Here is a 25,531-nt window from a genome sequence, read left to right on the forward strand (position 1 = left end):
GCAATGATTTTATGTTTTCCCCTAATGTTAACACTAACCCTAACCCTATTCCTCAGCCAAACCCTAACCCTTCTAACCCTAACCCCTAACCCATACTCAAACCATAGAAGAGAATCATAGAATCATAGTATGATTTGGGTTGGAAGGGACCTTTAAAGATCATCTAGTCCAACCCCCCTGCCATGGACAAGGACATCCTTCACTAGACCAGGCTGCTCAAAGCCCCGTCCAACCTGACCTTGAACACTTCCAGTGATGGGGCATCCACAACTTCGCTGGACAATCTGTTCCAGTGTCTTACCAGCCTCACCATAAAAAATTTCTTCCTTATATCCAATCTAAATCTACCCTCTTGCAGTTTAAAACTGTTGCCCCTTGTCCTGTCACTACAGGCGCTGGTAAAAAATCTCTCCGTCTTTCTTATAAGCCCCCTTTATATAATGAAAGACCGCAATAAGATCTCCCTGGAGCCTTCTCTTCTCCAGGCTGAACAACCCCAACTCTCTCAACCTTTCTTCATAAGAGAGGTGTTCCAGCCATCTTATCATTTTTGTGGCCCTCCTCTGGACCTACACTAACAGGTCCATGTCTTTCTTGTGTGAGGACCCCAGAGCTGGATGCAGTACTCCAGGTGGGGTCTCAGGATAGAGGAGTAGAGGGGGAGAATCACCTCCTCAAACTGCTGCTCACACTTCTTTTTATGCAGCCCAGGATGTGATTGGTTTTCTGGGCTGCAAGCGCACATTGCCAGCTCATATCCAGTTTGTCACCCACCAGTATCCCTGAGTCCTTCTCCACACGGCTGCTCTCAATCCATTCATCCTCCAGTCTGTATTGATGTTGGGGATTGCCCATACCCAGGTGCAGGACCTTGCACTTGTTGAACTTCATGAGGTTTGCACGGACCCACCCCTCATGCCTGTCACAGTCCCTCTGGATGGCATCCCTTCCCTCCAGTGAATCAATCACGCCACTCAGCTTGGTGTCATCTGCAAACTTGCTGAGGGTGCACTCAATCCCACTGTTTATGTCATTGATGAAGATATTAAATAGTATTGGTCCCAGTACAGACCCTTGTGGGATGCCACTCGTTACTGGTTTCCACTTGGACGTTGAGCCTTTGATTATAACTGTCTGCATGTGGTCATCCAGCCAGTTCCTTATCCATCTAATAGTCCATCTGTCAAACCCATATCACTCCAATTTAGTGGCAAGAACATTGTGGGGAGCTGTATCAAAGGCCTTTCAGAAGTCACAGAATCACAGAATCACTACAGTTGGAAAAGACCTGTAAGATCATCAAGTCCAACCATCAACTAACACCACCATGCCCATTAAACCATGTCCCGCAATGCCATGTCCCGCAATGACACATCCACATGTTCCTTAAGTTAAGATAGATGACATCTGTAGTTCTTCCCTTCTCCACTGATGCATGATTGGTGAAGCCATGTTGGCTGTCTCTAATCACCTCCCTGTCTTCCATATGTTTCAATGTATCTTCCAGGAGGATCTTCTCCACGATTTTACCAGGCATAGAGTGAGGCTGACTGGCCAGTAGTTCCCAGGGTCCTCCTTTTCACCCTTTTTAATAATGGGTGTGATGTTCCTCTGTTTCCAGTCACTGAGGACTTCACCTGACTGCCATAACTTTTCAAATACGATGGAGACTGGCTTGGCACCTACCTCAGCCGATTCTCTCAGGACCATGGGATGTATCTCATCAGGTCCCATGGACTTATTTATGTTCAGGTTCCTTAGGTAGTCTCGAACTTGATCTTCTCCTATGATGGGAAAGACTTCATTCCCCCAGTCCCTGCCTTGAAGTTCAGGGGCTTGAGAGATGTAGGAAGAGGGATTACCACTGAAAACTGAGGCAAAACAATTGTTGAGTACCTCAGCCTTTGCCTTGTTGGTTGTCACCAGCTCTCCTGTCTTATGTACCAGGGTGGGTACATTTCCTTTAATCTTCCTTTTCTGGTCAACATACCTGTAAAAGCCCTTCTTATTCTTCGCATCCCTTGCCAAATTCAGCTCCAATTGTGCCTTAGCTTTCCTGATCCCATCCCTACACATCCAGGTAGTGTCCTTGTATTCTCCCCAGGATACATGTCCCTGGTTCCACTGCCTGTGCATTTCCTTCTTACACTTCCGTTTGACCAGGAGGTCCTTACTCAGCTAGGCTGGTCTCCTGTCTTCCTTGCCTGATTTCTTACATGTGGGAATCGAGAGCTCTTGTGTTTTAAGAAAAATGCCCTTAAAAAGTATCAGCTCCATTCAGCTCCTTTGTCCCTGAAGGAAGTTTCCCAGGGGGTCCCATCCACTAATTCCTTAAACAACTGAAAGTTTGCTCTCCTGAAATTCAGGGTTGTGACTCTACACTTCACCTGGCCCATATCCCTCAAGATTGTGAATTCCATCATGGCGTGACCACTGCAGCCCAAGCTGCCACCAATTTTGACATCTCTCATTAGTTCTTCTGTGTTGGTGAGCAACAGGTCCAGTAATGCTTCTCCTCTGGTCGGGCTGTCTATCACCTGGATTAAGAAATTATTCTTGACATGCTCAATTTAATGCACCACTTTCATTCTTGTCTTAAAAGCTGAGAAAACCCCCTCATATATTTCTATGCCACCTGAAACGGGCTATATTTGTATGTTTTCTCATCTCAACCTGCTCCCTTCTCATTCATTTCCAGGTAAAGTTTGAAAGTTGCAGTTTGACCTCTCCCAGCCTATTTAACACAACGGGCTGTTTGTTATGCGCTGACTACCTAGCTGTGTCAGACTTTTACCGTATGGGATATTCCCAGAGCTAAAGCTAAAACAGATGAGACAGTAATCACTTGACAAATTGACAAGCTAAAACCAGCACAGGCCAGGACAGTCCTGAGACCATGCACTGTCAGGCCAGTACAAAATCTGTGACCTTTCATTAGTCATGGCAAAAATCGTATTTACGAGGCTACACAGGCTGGGGCTACAGCATCTCTAGTAAACTTACTGTCCCTGAAGCAGGACGAAATAGATCCTTGCACAAAAAAAATATCCTATTGCTTTTCTGTGGGATGTGAGAAGGAGTTAAAATTGTGGATGTGTGTTTGTGTGTGAATCTCTGAAACTGAACATCTGAACTGTGCACAAGCCCACTGTTTGCTAGCTACAGCCCGTACAGGCTGGCTGTAAATTTTGATGAGACCTGAACTAAACAAAAGTGGCAAGTTCTGAATCGTCTGATTAATAAAGAAACAAGAGGCAGAACCACCTATTAGGAAACTCATCATAGATTGTATTTCTGCACATAGATTTAGATTGGGAGACCGGGGGCTGGGGGCTTGCAAAGAAGAAGGTGAAGGTCCTGGCTGGAAGAAAGATCCTGGAAGAGAGAGGAGGATCCTGGAAATGAGGGGAAGTTCCTGGAAATGGGGGAGATTCACATAGGCAAATGCTGGAGGATGCCCAGGGTCCTTGGCTGGTAATGCCAGTGACTGCAAGCAGCTGCACAGCGTGAAGCCAGCATAGCTTTCATAGAGTCATTTAGGTTGGAAAAGACCTTTAAGATCATCAAGTCCAACTGTTAACCTAACACTGCCAAGTCCACCACTAAACCACCTGAGGCATCAGGGCGGTGCTGGAGGTCTGTTTCAAAGGGCCGTGTCAGAGGAGCACACTCTTCTGCTGCAGAGTGCAAAATGACCCAGGAAAAGCTTCAGGTCATGAATCGCAGAATATTCTGCTGAATATTAAAATGCTTACAATTTATCTGCAGAATTTGTTCAGTGTTTGAAGAGAATTGGTGAATCAGAGTTTCTTTCTACATCTAAAGAAAAAAAAAACATTCACTTTTCCTGGAAAGATTTAAGTTCATCTTACAAAATACTCTACCAACTCTCTCCATGGGGGTTGGGGAGGTGGTCTTGGGTCCTGATGCACAGTAGTGGAGTTCCTCCCTGAACAAGTGTTTCAAGTATAGTGCATTACCCGCAACGTGCCCCTGTGTCCTTAGTTTTAGGACTCAGTACGCAATGCTCTGTTGGTGATTAGTCTGCTCAAATTGTGCTGTTGTTTTCTGCGACTGTTTTTGGCATTCACAATCTGCCTGTTCCAAACACTTCTGGACATGTTCACACCTCTTGATGACTAACTGGTTGTTTGCACAGTTGCGCTGTCTATTTTCTTGAACACATTTCTTGTTGTCTGGGACAAGAGGTTGGTTACATTTTATCTACTTCTTCTAAAACAAAAAGTCATTGAAGTTCATAGGCTTATGCTAACAGCAGTGCTAACTAGGCTTAACTCATGCTAGCTGCTACGTAATATGATAGAGGAAAAAATCTGTCATAAGACCTAAAGAAATTAAACTGTTTACAAATGTTCAAAGATTTTTTTCTTTAAGATCACAGGCTATTTATTTTTTATTACTTTGTTCTTATCTAGATGTTGAGGTTAATCAGTGTTTCCAATTTGAAACTGGACATTGAATGAAACACGCCTTTCTCATATGCTTTGTTTCAACGTTACTAGTGAAAACCCCTATGTTAAGTGGTGCTTTGAGCAAGAAATTAGTAAGTACAACGTAAGCCTATACAGGCCACAAACCAATGCTCAGATTCCAAATACAGTCTTTAACACATCTTTTTAATGATATGGTTAATGGCTCCATTGTGATGCACCACAAATAAGAAAATGGATAGTGATTTATGTATGGAAAAAACATTAAAAGTGAAAAAGAAATTAAGAATAAAACACAACCTGCAGTATGTTATTGATAAAGTAAAAGAACTTCAAGCTTTATTTTCTATCACCTTTACACAAAACTGAAACTGAAGTAGTTTTGAATATATGGACAGCCACAAGAAACTGTTTTGAGTTGAATGAAATAATTTTACCTAAAACCAGTTGTGTGTGTTTTATTAAAATAACATTACCTTCAGAAGCCTCAGGGAGGCAGAGCTTGCTCCTCTTTGTACCTTCATGGCTAAGTCATTCCCATTCATTTTCAATTCAGGGACTTTGTCTATATGCTGCCTACATGCTGTTTTACTTTTGGGCTTTAATATCGAGTGAATCACATAAAACCTCCGGTGAGAAATCCTACCAGCTTGCAGAGAAAACCTACCAAATCAGAAAAGAATATGGCAGATCTACAGATAGGCCGATAGCCTAAGAGGCATCTGTCTCCATATTTGTGCTCATGTTTGTTATAAAGAAGGGGTATATGGCGGTCCAAAGAGACTCAGAACTTTACTAACATATGTAGGGATCTTGTCTTCAGACAGAGATTTGCTGTTGGGCCAATATTCTGGCAGTGTTATGGAGCTGCCCACTAATGCCACACCACCATTGAAGTGGAGAGCAATTACAGAAGCTCAGAAGAGCCCTAAATGAACACTATGCATTTGTCCCTGGCATGCTGAGGTTTAAAAAACCCAAACCCAAACCAAACAGATTACTGCCTCTGCAATCAATAGGGAATCCACCACCATCAACAGCTCTCTGGAGCCAGGGTCGTGGCTGTACGTGAAGCCCAAGGAGACAGGTTGCGCCAAGTACTGAGCTGTCTCCTACTTGATGCTTAAACCACGTCAGAATTCATTCTGTCCAAGCCAAAGCATGCCAACAAAATGCAGGTTTTATTTAGAAAGCCCAGGCCATTTTCAGCAGCAAACATTTAGACATCTCCAGGGTGATGTGGCAGCTCAAGGAATTTGAGCCATCTAAGACTAAAAATCAAAATAATCCAAAATTAGTCCATTTGTGTAAATATCTCCCTTATTTTCTTTCTAACTCCCATTAAGTACCTGTTTGCTTCATTAAGCTCCAGAAGGGTTGTTAAAAAAATTAAATTTAAAAAGTGCAAAAACTAATGTCACAAAGCGAGTTGCATTAAGTTGAGTGCCACAGATGGGCTCGGAACACCCAAAAGCATTAACATTTCATGGCTGTATGAAACCTTGAGCAATTAAACAAGGGTCAGCATTTTTCAGATGGAGACCTCAGCCTACCAGTGCAATAACAGCAGCATTACGAAGCCTGTCTCTGAAGAACCCTTTTCTCTTTGACAGTCTTCTGATAGTAGTCACTGACTTCTCTTGAAAAGTTAGGTAGGATGAGAAGAATGTGAAGCTGTGTGGTGATATTCTGAATGGATTTAACCACCTAATTTCAGCCCTTTGAAAACAAAACTTCAGGTTCTGTGATTGGCTTCCATTCACACATGCAATTTCATCAGTTAAAACTGAGGCTAGAGCATGTAATTTCATTAGTCATTACAAACTGGAAAACTTGTAACTGCTTTGGCCTTGTTGAAGAGTGGCTGGAAAGCTGCCCGGCAGAAAAGGACCTGGGGGTGCTGGCTCACAGATGGCTGAATATGAGCCAGCCCTGTGCCCAGGTGGCCAAGAAGGCCAACACCATCCTGGCCTGGATCAGAAACAGTGTGGGCAGCAGGAGTAGGGAGGTGATCGTGCCCCTGTACTCGGCACTGGTGAGGCCGCACCTCGAATGCTGTGTTCAGTTTTGGGCCCCTCACTCCAAGAAGGACATTGAGGTGCTGGAGCGTGTCCAGAGAAGGGCGACGAAGCTGGTGAGGGGTCTGGAGCACAAGTCTGATGAGGAGCGGCTGAGGGAGCTGGGGTTGTTCAGTCTGGAGAAGAGGAGGCTGAGGGGAGACCTCATCGCTCTCTACCACTAAACCATGTCCTGCAGTGCCACGTCTACACGTTTTATGAATGCCTCCAGTGATGGTGACTCCACCACCTCCCTGGGCAGCCTGTTCCAATGCTTCACCGCTCTCTCAGTAAAGACATTTTTCCTAATATCCAGCCTGAACCTCCCCTGGCGCAACTTGAGGCCATTTCCTCTTGTCCTGTCACTAGTCACTTGAGAGAAGAGACCAACACCCACCTCACCACAACCCCCTTTCAGGTAATTGTAGAGAGCGATGAGGTCTCCCCTCAGCCTCCTCTTCTCCACACTGAACAACCCCAGCTCCCTCAGCCGCTCCTCATCAGACTTGTGCTCCAGACCCCTCACCAGCTTCGTCGCCCTTCTCTGGACACGCTCCAGCACCTCAATGTTCTTCTTGGAGTGAGGGGCCCAAAACTGAACACAGGATTCGAGGTGAATGTTCGTATGAGAACACAAGAAAGCAAAATCTGCAAATGATGATAGAAGTCTGCAAATCCCTGCTTTAATGGACTAAGTATTTTACACAAAACAGGATTTTAGTATTCAGAGCACATATCTGGATGAGAAATTTACTTACGCAATTTCTGATTAATGAGAATTATGCAGATAAAGTTTTCCATATGGTGAAAATCGCTATACTTTCTTCACCTATTTATGGACATCGACATTTTACAGCTCTTTAAATACCGTAAATTTGACGCTGTGTGTGGGAGGTGCAAGTATTATTTTTATATGAGTGCTTAGTATTTAACAGCAGCAAACACCTTCAGGTATTAATGATTCTGATTTTGCTTCTTCAAATGCAGTTTGATTGGACAGCAGAGAGTAACAACAGAATTAAAATCAGGCTCACATTCTGGCACACGAAAAAATTATTCTTACAGCCACATTAGCAGAACAGAAGATTTTTCATGTGAATGGCTTTGTGGGTTTTTCTTTGTTTTTTGTTTCCAAATTAGTATAGCTGTAGATTTTTGGTCTTGGAAAACGTTGATATTTCCCCTGTGAATTTCAGAGACTTCAAATGTCAGTGTTTTATAAAAATTCTAAAGGCAACAGGATTTTCTGTTTGCTGTGAAGATTTTTGGGTTGGAATGTTTTTGCATTGAAACACCTAGGATCCTTTTCTCACGTTGTTCTTTTATTTGATCAATTTCCCATTCATTTTCTTTACCAGATTTATTAGCAATACTTTTATTGTCAACATTTGCTTACTTTTGTCCTTCTTCCACTCCAGATATTCTGTGCTCATTTTAATGCAAGAAAGATAAGCAAAGGCTCTACGTAAAATCCCCATAGACCTCACAATCAAAAGTGCCCAGTGTCCCAGACATCACACACCTTCAACCTGAGGCAGATTAATTTCTACAGATCCTTATTGGAAGCCTTCATGATAGACATCTGTAGCAGTGCCTGCTGTGCGGAGGTGTTATCGACACTACTAGACATTTTTCATTGACCTAGTTGGTCAATGTGTTGAACTCACTTAGGTCAGTGCGATGCCCGGGATGCTGCAGCGGAAATCAGCGGATGCTTTGCTCCGCATGGTTTCAAGGAACTTCAAGGAACGTGTTCAAGGAACGTGTGCACGTGGCACTGCGGGACATGGTTTAGTGGGCATGGTGGGGTTGGTTTGGTGGTTGGACTTGATGATCTTACAGGGCTTTTCCAACCTTAGCGATTCTGATTCTGTTTCACTTCAGAGGAAAGAACCTCTCAGAGGGCTGGGAGACTGCATTGGTAGCCAGGTTCTGAAGAGGCACAAAAGTCACAATGCGTATCAACACCAGCTCTTTGCACCAGAGCTGACCACGCCAGCAGCACCAGCAGCAGAAATGAAGACAGAGTTGAACGCCCCAGCCTACAGTACTAGCACAAAGCTGGAAATGGCTGAGGGCCATGGCAGCACCGAAGAAAAATCAACACTAAGGCAACCAAAGCCTTCGCATCGCTGGTGCTGGCAGAAAGCAGTCTCGTAAAGTTTTGCCTCAGGTGTCGCTGGAAGGACCAATTGTCAGTGCTGAAGCATGGCCTGAATAGCTAAGCATTGGTCTGCAGCCAAAGAGTGCTGGAATCCAGAAAAAGCAGGTAAGAAGGCCAGATGGCTTGTAAGGCACTTCTCATTTGGTCTTTCTTAAGCTAGTAGCTTTCAAAGATATCAAGGGCAAGGGAGAATGATCTGGCACAGATGAAATGACCCAGCCTCCTAGAGCTGAAGACTTAATCCTTCTAGCATGAAGCCCTGTAACTCAGAAGCTACTATGCTTCATCTTTGATACAGAAGAGCAGTGGCATTTCTCAGGCACATTGTTCTAAGCTGTGCCAATACAAATACGCCTGGAATGAAAGTCATATGATGGAACATGACTATGACAAGCGGTACAGAAAGATGCCTTTGAAATCAAAATACAATCAAAAGGAGTCAGACACAAAGTATTGCAATTCAGCGAGGAAATGAGAAGAAGTGAAGGTTCAGCTTATGTGTTACCCCTTATGTCACACACAGAGCATAGAGAACATGCCAGCTACAGACACCCCAAAGACCGACTAACTCTGGTGGCAGACCTGAAGAATGGGTGTGTGAACTAAGAACATGCTTCTGTAGATAAGCAACAGAGTGTAAAGCAATTTGAACAGAAACAAAATATTTGCACAATACACAAATACACAAAATACACAATTGATATTTTATAAAATACATGATTTTGCTATAAATTTTGAACTGTCAGTACCAGCTATTCCAACCCAGAATTTTACATTTCCAGTGAATATTTAGAAACATTAGTGAATTGATTTTACTTCTTGTCTTTATCAGGGAGTCTAGAATAAGAGGCATAAGATATAAGGGAGGTTCTTCTAAAATTCCATTCAAACTAAAACCAGCCTGTAGGTTTTAAGACATTAATCTGAAGTAGGTGTAAAAACAAACTGGCAAGGCAGAATAAGCTAAAGCTTGTGTCTAAGTTAAATTTAAAGTATGATGCTACAGGCATCGATAGAAAAGGCAATACCAAAAGCAGCATGCATCCTGTCTGTTGAAGACAGCAGCGCTTAATTAAGCAGAACTGCAGAAAGGGGATGACCTTTCTTTAATGAGCAACTCAGCATGCTGCAGAGCAGAACCTCCAGGGAACACAAGATCAGACAACAAGAGCTGAGGGCCTACAGCTCATGCAGCAACTCCGAAACCACTGAGAGGACCAAGAAACACAACTTGGTCCTCAGGTGCCAAAAAAGTTTACAAGAAGCAGAAGAAATTGCAAAGTGCTTGCTGCAACTGAAAGATACTGAAGTGACTGAAGACAAGCCTGAAAGCATAGATGCGCCTGGAAGGACACAATGCGTAGGAGAAAGAATTAGGTGTAAACCGTATGTTGTTGGATTCACTCTGAGTTAAAGATTTCATTATCCAAGTTCACAGCTGGCTTCAGCAAACTAAAAGCCTTTTGACCTTTTTATGAGCAAAATAAAATGGAAAAAAGACTGATTCCACATCAAAGCTCTGTCAGAGTGTAGGTCCCACGACAATGAGAATCTGCATTAGCAAAGCTCACCGCTTCCTACGGTTATAAGCAGGGGTTGAAAATAGAAGTTTTCAATGGATTTTTTAAAACTACCTCCCCAGCCCCCAAGGCATTCCAGAAAATTCTGGAGATGCAACATACCCTCTTTCAGTGGCCAGAACCGCAGTTCATTCAGTGAAATGACCTCAAAGGTAATTTCCTTCTGCCCCCCTCAAGTAGTATTTATGCAAGCTGGAAAGAACAGTTCATTCTGTGTTACTTAAAAAGACCAACAAGAACACAATGGTGTTTGCTTCTTTTATTATGAAAGATACAAAAACACAGAGTGTAGTGAAGCTATCATTAGAAACGTGAACTTTTTTTGAACCAACTTTCTATTTACATACACAAAATTCCCCAAGTGGAACAATATCAAATGTGAGCCACATTATCAGAATACGCCATATATACAAGTTCAGAGATTTAACATCTCTGTTACTCTATACATGATTGTTACACAAAAAGTCAATTCCTACCAGTCTTACACAAGTATTTTAAATTAAGGTCATGAGACTCCTCAAGCAAAATAAAGCAGAATCTGGGCAAAGTTCTGCTATCTGAACGGTTACTTTATAAATATAGTACAAAATAACAGAGCCAGGTTTTCAGCCAGGTTCAATCTTCTGTTGTGTCAAATAGCCCATGCTCCAAATTGATGGAAGTAAAATAATGGAAACTATTAGTGATTTTTATTGACATCAAACCAGAAATATCTCAGGAGTCAGAGGTGCACTGGTTTGCAGATCGCCGATCAGTTATTAGGAAAAGCAAGTCTTTTTACTTATTTTTTTAAAACTCTTCCCTCAAACACAAAAGCCAAATAAAATACTTGAGCTTGCTTTGTGTCATCAGACATTCTGATAAAAAAAAAAAAAAATAAAAGAGGACACACCACTTTGTATTGTTTTTAACTGGAACCAACTACTGCTTAGTAAAATAAGGCACTTCTTCCTTTAGATCAGTCCACTTCCCTAGGTTTTAGTTTAGCTCCATTTTACACAGAGAAGTGATTTCAGCTATGCTACTTGTGACAGCAAAAGGGATGTTGTTAAGAGCTGTTGCTCGCCAGGCATGGATGGCCTCAATAATACCTTCTGGATCGCTTGAACCCAAGTCACACAGTGAATATATGGCTGCCAGCTGCACACCCCAGGGAACACCTGCAAGAAGTTAACACAAATCAGCTTATAGAAACTTTGATATGCAATAATGTTTTTGGGAAACCTGAATCTAAAGAAACTATTAGTTCAAGAATTGGAATTAAAACACGTCAACAATTGGGATGCCTAAAGCCAGAAAGCAGCAAGATGACCACCTGCACACAAATTTCCTAACACCTCATTTTATACTAGCACTTCCCAGTCTTCTGAATTCAGCAGGTTTTCAGTATTCAAAGGGCATAAAAATTTGAGCGTTTAGTGATTTTACTCTAGTTAAGGGTGATCCAACTTTTATGAAAACAGTCAGGTTTACACAGAGTCTGAAACAGACACAGACATACAGCACTTACTTGGAAGAACCTGAGATTGCAAGGAAGAGAAACTGTACAAGTGGTTCAAAAGTGCTCTCTAACATCAACCAATGCTTCACTGCAAAACGTATTTAACATCCAGAATAACTTAGGAATATAGATTTGTGCTGCCCTAATTGCCTTGTTGTGTCTCAGTCAGGAATTTGGACTGCACTGCAACCCTCTCCCAATACCGCAATCTTGCTAGTAGCAAGCTTCAGCATGAGCTGCTCAGGTAACAAATTAGCTATTCCTGCTCAAGTTAAGATCCCCCTTTAAGTTCTCTGAGGAAGCTGATAACACTGTTATATGAAGCAGTGTAATTCCAAGGTGGCTGAAATTACCGCAGAGTTGTCCTCTGTCTCAAGCAGAAGGTAGTGCACTTGCTTCGTTACCTTTGGAAGAGAAAGGGACTCAAACTGGAAACTGTTTGTGCTGTTACACACTAACATAAAACTACACAAGCAGGCTGTTCTGGCATGCGCGTCTCAATTTCATAGAATCATTTAGGTTGGAAAAAACCTTTAAGATCAAGTCCAGCCATAGACCTAACCTTGGTAAGTGCACCACTAAACCATCTCCCTAAGCGCCTCATCCAGACGTCTTTTAAATACCTCCAGGGATGGTGACTCAACCACCTCCCTGGGCAGCCTGTTCCAGTGTCCAACAACCCTTATTTGTGTGTGTTCTGTCTACACTGGCAAAACTTCACATTGCAGATGTTACACTAAAATTCCTCTAATAAACATTACCTTCCTCTTTCGCATGCTGTACAAACAGTCCAATTACAGAACTAATATTCTTCACTGCAGCCAGATAGCCTTCCTTCAAACCTATTTGGCCCAATCGACCTGAAAGGAAAAAAAAGTTACTATCTATCTGATGTTTAGACAGTCAACTTCCAAATTTTTAGACTGACTGATTGTCTGTTAAAAGTATCAACAGAAAATGCAAATTTCAATCACAAAAATTAGTCATTCTTGTTACCATATTGTCTTGGGAACAACAGTTGTCCTATTCCTCTTGTGACTAAAGACCCCAAGGCATTTTTCATCAGATTGATCCAACCTCCCGCAGGTTTACAATTTGTAAGTGTAAAACTCTCAAAGACGGCAATTTCTGTTTAACACACAATATTATATAGCCTACATACTGAAAATATCTATGGAAACCCAAAGTTTATCTATTTACCTTGAATGCCGTCTAGGTCCCAAATAAATGAATTTCACTTAAAATTGCAGGAAGAACTACTATGTTGTATATAAAACCTTATTTTATACACTTTGCTATAAAGCATACGCAGCTACAGATTATTTCATTTTAAATACATCAAACATGTTGGTATTCGTTGTCGTGAAATCAGAGTAACATCTCTCAAAACTTAAGTACATGCTTTCCACGGGCTGACAAACAGAAAATATCTGCATAGGATTGTAAAAGTTTGGCTTTTAAGGCGAAAATTTTTGAAGAAAGTAGGGGAAAAAACCCAATCAAGATCCAAAAAAAAGCAAAAATACTTTAATTCACTTTCCAAGCAGGCTGACACTTTCAAAGGACATACTTACACAAAGCAGAAGTTCAACCAAGAATTTAGATTACTCACCGATCAGCCTGAGTGTCAGTGCTATAACACTATCAGGAATGGATTGAGCAGTTTCATGTCCCTTTCTCTTCTTTACCCATTTATCCATAGAAGGCCAAAGCACTTTGCTGTGAACGACAAATGAATTTGAAAATCTGATACTGCATGAAGGGGTGGTACAATATTTATACAATAATGAACGCAAATGGTTCTTCTGTTTACCATGTATTTCCCTCGCTCCACTTGCATCTTTAATTCACTTTCTAGGGAAACTCATAATATTCCAAGCATCCACAAATCTGAGTAATGTAAAGAAGGTTTTAAACCCAAACAATCAAAGCTAACTTTTGGAAGAATCATTCCTGTTCAGAATAGTATTCCTGTTCATCTTCCATTCATTTCCCTGCAGCATTCTGCATCTCTACCTAAAGTCAAGAACTTCACTGACTTCATAGACGTGTATGAAATCACGTTACTTTCAAACGTCATGCTGAGATGTTATGCAAGCTTCTTAAATGACTGAAAATTCAGTTTGCATGTTACAAGTAGGATCTGATGCTTGTTTTTGAACTGGAAAGAACCTGAGATAAGACTTTTTTCATCCTTAAAATGACGCTAATAGACCTAGTTACCTATTATCAGCACAACTCCACAGACAATCAACTCTGTATGGCTTTAGTTAAAATGAGATACTTTTCACCAAAGCTAATTGGTACTCATTTTAAAAGTATTTCACTAAAAGTAACTTCTTTACTATCTGAAAGCATGGAATTTGTATAAAAGACTTGATGATGATTTATACATTTACTTTATACTCAATGATTATGTTATGTCATAGATAAACAAATGCCATATTTTTGGAGATTCTACTAGGTTATGTAACCTCTACATAGAAAATAGGGGCTGTCAGATCAGCGTAGGTATCAAAGATCAGTGTAGGTATCAAAATGAAGTCTTTCAAACCAAGCTAAGTCCGGTAACAGTCCGTGCACTGGATTATAGGGTTCACAGAAAATTTAAGACATTGCATCTAAGTATTATAATGATTTTAGAATTAAAATCAGACTGAAATCGGGATAGTACACAAATGAGTATGGTTACATTCCCCTTCCAGCACCGAAGGAGTGCTATTTACACAACAAAATTTCCACCCTTATTTTCTCGTGATGGGGGAGAGGGGAATCCAACAATTGTGTTCAGAGGAAGACAATCATTTTGCTTTGTTGACGAACAACCCAACTCAAATTCTTTCACAATTGTCCACATGTAGCTATTTTAAAAGCAATTCTTTATTAGAGTGGTCCAAACAGGGTTAATTTCTTGGACCGGTACCATAAAATCCTACATTTCCTCATTGATGTCTCATTCTATCTTAAAATAAGGCACACAAACACAGCAGCCTAGGTCTCATCAGGTAAAAAACGCCCTCATTTCTAAGCATCTATGCAATGTTTTATTATATTAAAAGCTAAGCCCTAACATCTCAAAGTCGGAAAAAAAAAACCCCAACACCAAAACAAACCACAAAAACCCAACACAGGAAAACATTGGAAAGAACTGCTTGCCACAGTACCTTATAACATTGTCATGTGTCCAGTCCCACTTCAGGTGAGAGCAGAGCAGGTCAACAGCAAATATGTACTGCCAGGCATCTTCACTCAGATCTTCTCCATATTGCTCACTCAGTTGAAATTCTACTTTTGGACATGACTGCATTTCTAAAAGCAGGTTTGAGACCATAACGCCAGCATCTAAAGAGGAACTCTGGAATTTTAGAAGGTGATTATCTTAATGCATGAAAAGTTACCAGCCCAGAACCAAACTCTTTACCTATATTTGATTCTGACTGTCCACAGCATCTCACACCATAAATTCAACTTTGGGTTTGACTGAACACAAACAAAAAGAGTACCTAAACTAAAATCTTCAAGTACTCAGTATTTTTCTCGATGCTTTTACTAAAAGGAGAGTTTGGAAAAAAACCCCAACAAAACCCACAAACCCTACACCCACTCTCTTCTCTCCTCCTACCATTTGGCGATTTTTGTTACTCTCAATGAAGCTTTAAGGACAGAAGAGTGTTTTCCAATGCAAGAAGATTAGACTAATCCTGCTCACTTTCTAATTTTTTTTTTTTAAATGATTTGCTGATGCTGAAATTTGTTACTGTTTATTGTTCATTAGGGGCTAATTTCCAAGCAAGTACTTTCAATAGTTGAGGTAGTAATAACTGAAAACATGTCATGTGAAACAATTTGGCTAATTAAATAGCTAGGCCAGGGAAGGAAATTTAAAAAGAAGCATCCTTTGAATATCTGAAGTATTAAGAAAACAATCTAGGCTTATCACACGAACAAAGTGGGTTCACAGCGTATCTTCTCAGTACAAAAGCACTCGTAGCTTTGGTCACAACAACGCCATGCAACGCTACAGGCTTGGGGACGAGTGGCTGGAAAGCTGCCCTGCAGAAAAGGACCTGGGGATGTTGGTCGACAGCCGGCTGAAGATGAGCCAGCAGTGTGCCCAGGTGGCCAAGAAGGCCAACGGCATCCTGGCCTGGATCAGAAACAGTGTGGGCAGCAGGAGTAGGGAGGGGATCGTGCCCCTGTACTCGGCGCTGGTGAGGCCGCACCTCGAATGCTGTGTTCAGCTTTGGGCCCCTCACTCCAAGAAGGACATTGAGGTGCTGGAGCGTGTCCAGAGAAGGGCGACGGAGCTGGTGAGGGGTCTGGAGCACAAGTCTGATGAGGAGCGGCTGAGGGAGCTGGGGTTGTTTAGCCTGGAGAAGAGGAGGCTGAGGGGAGACCTTCTCGCTCTCTACAACTACGTGAAAGGGGGTTGTGGTGAGGTGGGTGTTGGTCTCTTCTCCCAAGTGACAAGTGACAGGATGAGAGGAAATGGCCTCAAGTTGCAGCCGGGAAGGTTTTAGGCTGGATATTAGGAAAAATGTCTTTCCGAAGAGAGCAGTGAGACACTGGATCAGGCTGCCCAGGGAGGTGGTGGAGTCACCATCCCTGGAGGTGTTCAAGGAACATGTGGACGTGGCACTGCGGGACATGGTTTAGTGGGCATGGTGGGGTTGGGGTGATGGTTGGACTTGATGATCTTACAGGTCTTTTCCAACCTTAGTGATTCTGTAACTGGCAAGTTCTGCAGTGGTGCAAGTCACTGAAATGGCATACTTTGACCAAGAACTAAATACCCATTCTACATGAGCTTTACTTTCATAAGTGGAATAATCTTCTCCTAAAATTATAACAGACTGTCGACCACAATCCACTTGAAATTTGTCCCTGTATTTCCACCTAAGTAAAAAACATCTTACAGGTAGGATGATGCCATCTGCTATTGTCAATATAGAAATTCCTGAGGTCCTTCTCCCCAGCTGCAGCAGCTCTCACATTTCATAGAGATCCATACAGAAAGCAGGTAGTGTGAGTGCACAGAATTAATATTTCCAGGAACGTTTACTGAGACATACTTATGTGCATCTCTATCGGCATGAGATTGAAAGCTGTAACCTAACAGAATGGAGAATACAAATTCTTTGCTAAACAGGGATTGCAGCACAGCATAACTCTGAATATCGGCGCTTAATGCGCCATCACAACTGCAATTTAATCAAAAAAAGAAACAGATACAAATCCATGCCCTCTTAACTCACTCCACTGTAAACCTGCACTAAATCGGGAGGGTTATAGGGGCTGTAATTCCAGTGGTACCATATTAAATTCAGGACTGGTTTCAGATCTAAAAATCATGCTTTTTCTAGTGGGTACAACACCTAAAGGTTACGCTGAGAGCACTAAGCCCAGCTGCAGCCCCCAAGGCAGTTGTGGAGCAGCATGTTGGGATAGGAAATAGGTGAGCTACAAATCAAGATGATTTTGTTCACTTGGTATTTACAGAACTATAGCACTTCCACCAAGCAAGCCTGGCATCAATGCAGGGTTTTCAAAACTACCGGGGCCTTAGCCTTTAAAGCAGACACACAAGCCTGGTACACAAACTCCTTCTCCATAAGCAAAGTACGGCTTTTCATCTGGATGATATAAATTTGCTCCTACGGGTATCAAGTGTGTCCCAATTTTTCATCTTTGCAACATCCCTTTCAGGATGGTAATATGTGCCTGCTGAAAACTGACAGAAATTAAATGACTTGCCCAAGGGCTCAAAGACTTGAAGTCAAATCTCAGAAGTCCTGAAGTCCTTAACATTGGTCATCCTTCTTCTGCCATCACTGCAGTTTTGTACTGATCGTGCCAACTGCTTATGAAATTAATCGGCTGGTGTTTTTTTGGAGATAAATGGGTATTTACAGTCTACCTCACAGAAAGATCATGAGTAAAAAGACAGAGGCTCATCTTGAAATTAACTGTGATAATTACCTGTTACACAGAGAACTATAAAAGACAGACAAGCCCAACACATACTAAAAATCTCAAGCAAAACAAAACAAAACACCTCGAAGAACATCGAAGTCACAGTTCCACAGAGGGACAGAATTCCCTAGTCCAAGAATACTCCAGTCGAAGTTTAAAAACCATGTTTACTTTTAATGTTTAATAGAGGGATTAGTATTTAATAGGGAAAACAAGAAAAGTGTTGTGTTCTAGTAGGGTCTAGACAAAGGAAAAAGTCTTGAAGCACCATTAGATGTGCAATTGTACAGACTCCATGGGAGATTCACAGGGTATCTTCCCACCCTCCATCAGAAGTAAGCGGCTTGATTTGATTCAGCCAGCAAAGCCACCAATGCAGACAAAACCTAATACGGACAATGAACGTAGACGTTACCTGTTCCCAGTTGAGATAAGCACTCAAACAGGCCACCATCTCATTGCTTGCACTCTGCCTGACAACTACTTGCATAGCTTTGTTAATTGCACCTTGGAAGACAAATATGTCAGACCATACATTCGTGATAAATAAAATCAATTTTTCTGAGTCTGGAAAGTCTAAGGAAAAAAAGAGAGAATAAAGTAAGTTTTTAACATCTAAAAACAAAAAAATAATACTCAGGCATTAAAAGCTAGTACACTCTTCAGCAAGATAACTAGGAAAGAAAGCATAGAAGTCACCTAACAACTGCAGCCCAGGGAAGGGGAGTCATACTAGCACACCTCAGTCCTGAGACTGACTAAAAAAAAGCACCCAAGAAAAAAAAAAACACTGCCCCAAGCCACCTCCCCCATTGTAATTTCACTCTTTTTTTTAAGGGAAAAAAAAAAAAGGCTTCACTGGACTTCGCTGTGTAACGACAGCGCAAAAGGACCTTTCCTTTTGCATTTTGAGGTTAGTCTCCCTTCATCCTTCTTACTACACTGTATTTCACTAAGGAGAGAGGTCTTGGAGCATTGCAACTGGATTCTTTTAGGATGAAATTAAACTGGAAGATGCAGTCCAGAAGCCTACCTAATACACTGGATCAAACTAGAGCTAGTCCAAACGAAAAAAATAATGCTGAGATGCGTAATACCGTGAAAATCAGGTCTTCAGTACAAATCCCCAGTACTTGCTAACACCTTGCACCCATGCACCTATGAAATCCACATGGAAAAAAAAAAACCTTTGCAAAGAACTTTCATACAATTCAAATATGAAATCTGATATTGCTCAGCCATTTTCCAGACTCTGTCAGGGAAATTCTACAAGTTGTAAGTGAGCATATATGAATGATGCACGTCAAAATTTGTACTTCCATAGACAAATATGTGTGCTACTGATATAATGGAAGAAACCTCATTAAATTAATTCAGAGCAAGTATCTGACAAATATATATATAGCAATGTGCCCTTGGGGCCAAGAAGGCCAATGGCATCCTGGGGTGCATCAAGAAGAGTGTGGCAGGCAGGGCGAGGGAGGTTATCCTCCCCCTCAACTCTGCCCTGGTGAGGCCGTGTCTGGAGTACTGTGTCCAGTTCTGGGCTCCCCGGTTCAAGAAGGACAGGAAACTGCCGGAGAGGGTACAAAGATGATTAGGGGACTGGAACATCTTTGTTATGAGGAAAGGCTGAGGGACTTGGGGCTTTTTAGTCTGGAGAAGAGAAGACTGAGGAGGGATCTCACTAATGCTTATCAATACTTCAGGGGTGGGTGCCAGGAGGACGGAGCCAGTCTTTTTTCAGTGGTGCCCAGTGACAGGACAAGAGGTAACGGGCACAAACTTGGTCATAGGAAGTTCCATCTAAACATGAGGAGGAACTTCTTTACTTTGAGGGTGGCAGAGCACTGGAACAAGCTGCCCAGAGAGGTTGTGGGGTCTCCTTCTCTGCAGATATTCAAAACTCGCCTGGACGCATTCCTGTGCAACCTGCTCTAGGTGAACCTGCCCTGGCGGGTGGGTTGGACTAGAGGATCTCCAGAGGTCCCTTCCAACCCCTGTCATTCTGTGAAATCTGTGAAAACTAGATGAGTAAGAGAGGACAGAGTTCCAGGCTATCAAAGGGAAGCTAATAGACCCTTCTGAACACCAAAGCAGAGATCTTCAAGACAAAATATTAAGATAAAACATGAGTGTGTAGACTGCAAGCAATAAAAAGTACATTGGAATAAGCAAGAAGTAGACGTCACTTTCATGCACGAAATGCAATACTGCAATACATATGCCTGAAACACTACTGTCACTATAAAAAGCTGCAAAACCCAATGAAAACTGAAAACCTAAATGTGTCTTCCCTCTTCACTCCAGCATAACTTCTACAGTTTTAGAAAGATCTTAAGAAAGATCAGGGCCTTAGGATGACTGGTTAAGGGATCAGGAGCACAAGTAGTGTTCTCGTCTATCCTTCCAGTTGCAGGGAATGAGGGAAGAAACAGAAAGAGCCAGCAGATCAATACCTGGCTCCCAGCCCGGTGTCACTGGCAGAATTTTGGGTTTTTTGATCATGGGTCGGTTTACGTGACACCAGGCCTGCTGGCGACAGACAGGGTACAGCTGTCTCAAAGGGGGAAAAGGATCTTTGCACAGGAGTTAGCAGGGCTCACTGAAAGAGCTTTAAACTAGATTTGAAGGGCGAAAGGGATAAAACCAGGCTCGCTAGAGATAAGCCTGGGGGCAGCACGCCAATGTTTTAGGGGCGGTGGGCCAGTGAGGTCCTTCGGTCAGCCGTCTCAGTGGAGGTAGGGGATGGAAAGCCATGCGAGGGTTACTGATAGTGTTAGAAACCACGGAAGCGCCTAAGAATAGTCACACAGGAATTAGGGTTTCTCTCCACAAAAAGGTGGCAGGATCAATAGCCCAACTAAGTGCATCTACACCAATGCACGCAGCAGGGGCAACTAACACAAGGAGCTGGAAGACATTCTGCAGCTGGGAAACTATGATATAATTGTAATCATGGAAACATGGTGGGATGACTCGCACAACTGGAGTGCTGCAGTGGATGGCTATAAACTTTTCAGAAGGGATAGGCAAGAAAGGTGAGGCAGTGGGGTAGCCCTGTATGTTATGGAGTGTTTTGACTGTCTAAAGGTTAATGATGGTGACGATAGGGTTGAATGTCTGTGGGTGAGCATCAGGGGGATGGCCAACAAGGCAGACATCACGGTGGGAGTCTGTTATAGATCACCCTACCAGGATGAAGAGGCAGACAAAATATTCTGTAAGCAGCTGGAGGAAGTCTCATGATCGCTAGCCCTTGTTCTTGTGGGGTACTTCAACTTACCAGATGTCTGCTGGAAATACAATACAGCAGAGAAGGAACAGTCTAGGAGGTTCCTGGAGTGTGTGGAAGAGAATTTCCTGACACAGCTGGTGAGTGAGACAACTAGGGAAGGCGCCCCGCTGGACCTGTTGTTTGTGAACAGAGAAGGACTTGTGGGTGATGCGATGGTTGGAGGCTGTCTTGGGCATAGCGATCACAAAATGATATGAGCTTTCGATTCTTGGAGAAGGAGAGGGGTGAGCAGAACTGCTACCTTGGACTTCCGGAGGGCTGACTTTGGCCTGTTTAGGAGCCTGGTTGACAGAGTCCCTTGGGAGGCAGTCCTGAAGGGCAAAGGAGTCCAGGAAGGCTGGACATTCTTCAAGACGGAAGTCTTAAAGGCGCAGGAGCAGGCTGTCCCCATGTGCCAAAAGACGAGCTGGGGGGGAAGAAGACCGGCCTGGCTGAACAGAGAGCTTTGGCTGGAACTCAGGGAAAAAAAAGAGAGTTTATGACCTTTAGAAGAAGGGGCAGGCAGCTCAGGACGACTACAAGGATGTCGTGAGGTTATGCAGGGAGAAAATTAGAAGGGCCAAAGCCCAACCAGAACTTAATCTGGCGACTGCTGCAAAAGACGATAAAAAATGTTTCTATAAATACATTAGCAACAAAAGGAGGGCTGAGGAGAATCTTCATCCTTTACTGGATGTGGGGGGAAACGTAGTGACAAAGGATGAGGAAAAGGCTGAGGTACTTAATGCCGCCCTTGCCTCAGTCTTTAATAGTAAGATAAGTTGTTCTCTGGGTACCCAGCCCCCTGAGCTGGAAGACAGAGACAGGGAGCAGAATGAAGCCCCCACAGTCCAAGGGCAAATGGTTAGCGACCTGTTGCACCACTTAAGACACCCACAAGTCCATGGGACCGGACAGGATCCACCCAAGGATACTGTGGAAGCTGGTGGAAGTGCTCACCAAGTCACTATCCATCATCTACCAGCAATCCTGGCTAACTGGGGAGGTCCCAGTGGACTGGAGGTTAGCAAATGTGATGCCCATCTACGAGAAGGGCTGGAAAGAGCCAGGGAAGGTTATGGAGCAGATCATCTTGAGTGCCATCGCCAGCACATACCAGGCGATGAGGCCCAGTCAGCATGGGTTTATGAAAGGCAGGTCCTGCCTGACTAATCTGATCTCCTTCTGTGACAAGGTGACCCGCTTAGTGGATGAGGGAAAGGCTGTGGATGTTGTCTACCTGGACTTTAGCAAAGCCTTTGACACCATTTCCCACAGCATTCTCCTGGAGAAACTGACTGCTCATGGCTTGGATGAGCGTACTCTTCGTGGGGTAAAAAACTGGCTGGATGGTCAGGCCCAAAGGGTTGTGGTGAACGGAGTTAAATCCAGTTGGCGGCCGGTCACAAGCGGAGTCCCCCAGGGCTTGGTACTGGGGCCAATTCTGTTTAATATCTTTATCGATGATCTGGATGAGGGGATCGAGTGCTCCCTCAGTAAGTTTGCAGATGACACCAAGTTGGGCGGGAGTGTTGATCTGCTGGAGGGTAGGAAGGCTCTGCAGAGGGATCCGGACAGGCTGGATGGATGGGCCGAGGGCAATTGTGTGAGGTTCAACAAGGCCAAGTGCCGGGTCCTGCACTTGGGTCACAACAACCCCATGCAACGCTACAGGCTTGGGGACGAGTGGCTGGAAAGCTGCCTGGCGGAAAAGGACCTGGGGGTGCTGGCTGACAGCCAGCTGAATATGAGCCAGCAGTGTGCCCAGGTGGCCAAGAAGGCCAATGGCATCCTGGCCTGTATCAGAAATGGTGTGGGCAGCAGGAGCAGGGAGGTGATCGTGCCCCTGTACTCGGCACTGGTGAGGCCGCACCTCGAATGCTGTGTTCAGTTTTGGGCCCCTCACTCCAAGAAGGACATCGAGGTGCTGGAGCATGTCCAGAGAAGGGCGACGGAGCTGGTGAGGGGTCTGGAGCACAAGTCTGATGAGGAGCGGCTGAGGGAGCTGGGGTTGTTCAGCCTGGAGAAGAGGAGGCTGAGGGGAGACCTTATTGCTCTCTACAACTACCGGAAAGGGGGTTGTGGTGAGGTGGGTGCTGGTCTCTTCTCCCAAGTGACTAGTGACAGGACAAGAGGAAATGGCCTCAAGTTGCACCAGGGGAGGTTTAGATTGGATGTTAGGAAAAATTTCTTCACCGAAAGGGTTATCAAGCATTGGAAAAGGCTACCCAGGGAGGTGGTGGAGGCACCATGGAGGTATTTAAAAGTTGAGTAGATGTGGCACTTAGGGACATGGTTTAGTGGTGGACTTGGCAGTGTTAGGTTTATGGTTGGACTTGATGATATTAAGGGTCTTTTTCAAGCTAAATGATTCTATGATTCTAAGAACTAGAGAGCATACGAAAATACATCAAATCAAGAGGCTTTAATGGGTTCACTGAGTATAAAGATTTTACAGTTCCATCCAGTGTCTTGGATGGACCTTCTCTACTTTGAAGCCCCTCATCACAGAAGAATAAACTTTTTTTTTCCAGAACAAGGACTGTTGCTAAACTAGAATTATCTACATGCTACAACTTGAATTGCCTGCCCATGAATTTGGAACACTTAAAAGACTCATTCAGTGATCAGTAAGAGTTAAAGGGCATCAAAAGAAGAAATGAAAAAAAGAAAAAAGGAGGAGAACAGAGGAGGCATTAAAGGAAAAACAACCAAAGAAAGTTAACATCTAATTTATAGTCATTTAAGGCAGAATACCTGAAAGAACAGAACAAAAAAGGATGGACAAGAAGTCAAGAGAACAGATGAGTCAAGTTTAATGAGGTAGTACTGACTGTTTACAGTCAATTTGGCAATTGTGTAGCTGGCACATAGCTCACACTTCTGTTGCCATAATTCTGATGGGAATTAATATGTGAAACCACATGAAAGAAAAAACCCTAAAATGAATGCATTGTAATCAAATCAAAATAAACAAATTAAAAAAACAAACAACCCTTAAGATGTGTTTACAGCTGTTCACACTCAGAAGATAACAATAAAACCACAGAAGAACCGCAATAGGAATTTATGCAATTCAAAGTATAGAATAGAAAATCATTCAACAAAAATCTGCATTTAGCTACTGAAGTTTGGGTCTTACCCAGAAAAAGAAAGGAAAAAAAGGGGAATGTTTGATATTTGCAAGAGCCCACAAAAAGACAAAGTACCAAGGTACTGCAAAAAAAAGGCTTAATTGTTAATTTAGACTAAGAAAAGATATTTGGTAAGTAATAGTTTCCAACATGGTGCAGTATTAAAACTATTAACATGAAAAAAGTGAAAGGCGAGTTATGATGGATTGCATGAAGGACAGAAAAACAGGTAAGAAAACAGGAATTCCAAAAAGAACCCAAGCAAAAAACCCTAAACAAAAATATCCCAACCCAACAAAAAAAAGAAGATAATTAAGAACAAAATAAAATCACAATCCTTAATAAGATAAAAATAACAAAAAAGAAAAAAGATGTGGATGTTACATGGAAGATAACGACTAACTGAAGCAATCAAAAGCTGTAGCGTTTTGCTCCTCAGTGCTCTCAAATTTTATTTTATTTTAATTTGAAATACAGATACCAGTGTACTGTTTTGAGCCCTGGATGGCTCGGTATTTTCAAACTAAGTGAAGTCCTTCCAGAACTAAGACAGACTCTTAATTTAGTACAGTGATAGTATGTATGTATTACCTTTGTTACTGGGAACAAAGGGCAGGGGGGTGAGAGGAAAGGAACCAAAAAGACAAAACCCCTCAACCAAGCAAGACTTTGGATAATGGGAAGTAATAAAACTTTAAGGAGGACATGTTGTACAAAAGCATCAAGGTATTGTCCAACTCCTGACACTATTTTAAGCCAATCCATATTTTTAAATCACACTTGGTTTATGAATCACTGTTTACTCAGTTAAAATAAGAAAATACTAATAAGCAAAAAGTACAAAATTCCCTGGAATCACATTATCATTTTGGAGATGGTGGGGCAAAAACAAAAGCACAGAGGATCCTAAATAAAATACTTCTTTGGAAAAATGAGTATGCTACTAAGAGCCCAGGCCATCACCAAACTGAGACACAGGTGTGAAGGAACTGTGAGAAGGGAAATTTCTTCTGGAACAGTCTATATTTCTGCACTATATAAAAAGTTCTAAGGAAAATGTCCCTTTCACAGGATTTTTGGTTTTTTTTTACAAACATAATCATTCCCGAACACTACAGCAAAGACACACAGCATATTTAAGATACAAGACCACTAAGCCATACTATACCTTCTTTAAGTAGGCTATAGCAGAAAAGGCGGGCTCTTTCCAAATCTCCCAACTGTCGACAAATTCCTGTGTAGACTCGACACAGAGCCTGATTGAAAATGTAATTTGTGGCATTCTTCTGAGCCTTGAGTTTATTGAGAATAACATCCAGCAACGACTCTGCTAAATGCTATAAGGCACAAAAAATATTGTTAGACTATTAAACACTTGAGAATATTTGATCACA

At 42.5% G+C, this 25,531-nt stretch overlaps 1 protein-coding gene across 1 annotated transcript in view; it reads right to left on the minus strand.

The window, feature by feature from the left end:
• Positions 1-10,556: 10,556 nt before the first annotated feature.
• ICE1 (interactor of little elongation complex ELL subunit 1) overlaps positions 10,557-25,531 on the minus strand; it is a 45,195-nt gene continuing 30,220 nt past the window's right edge. Inside the window, exons 15-20 of the mRNA XM_059818668.1 lie at positions 25,306-25,474; positions 18,142-18,302; positions 14,918-15,108; positions 13,366-13,472; positions 12,515-12,613; positions 10,557-11,412 (exon numbers count right to left, since the gene is read on the minus strand). Coding sequence (XP_059674651.1) covers positions 11,231-11,412; positions 12,515-12,613; positions 13,366-13,472; positions 14,918-15,108; positions 18,142-18,302; positions 25,306-25,474 — 909 coding nt within the window. The 3' untranslated portion in view covers positions 10,557-11,230. The remainder of the gene's footprint in view (positions 11,413-12,514; positions 12,614-13,365; positions 13,473-14,917; positions 15,109-18,141; positions 18,303-25,305; positions 25,475-25,531) is intronic.

The sequence above is a fragment of the Gavia stellata genome, chromosome 6 (genome assembly GCF_030936135.1).
Source record: "Gavia stellata isolate bGavSte3 chromosome 6, bGavSte3.hap2, whole genome shotgun sequence".
In the NCBI taxonomy this organism is placed as follows: Eukaryota; Metazoa; Chordata; class Aves; order Gaviiformes; family Gaviidae; genus Gavia; species Gavia stellata.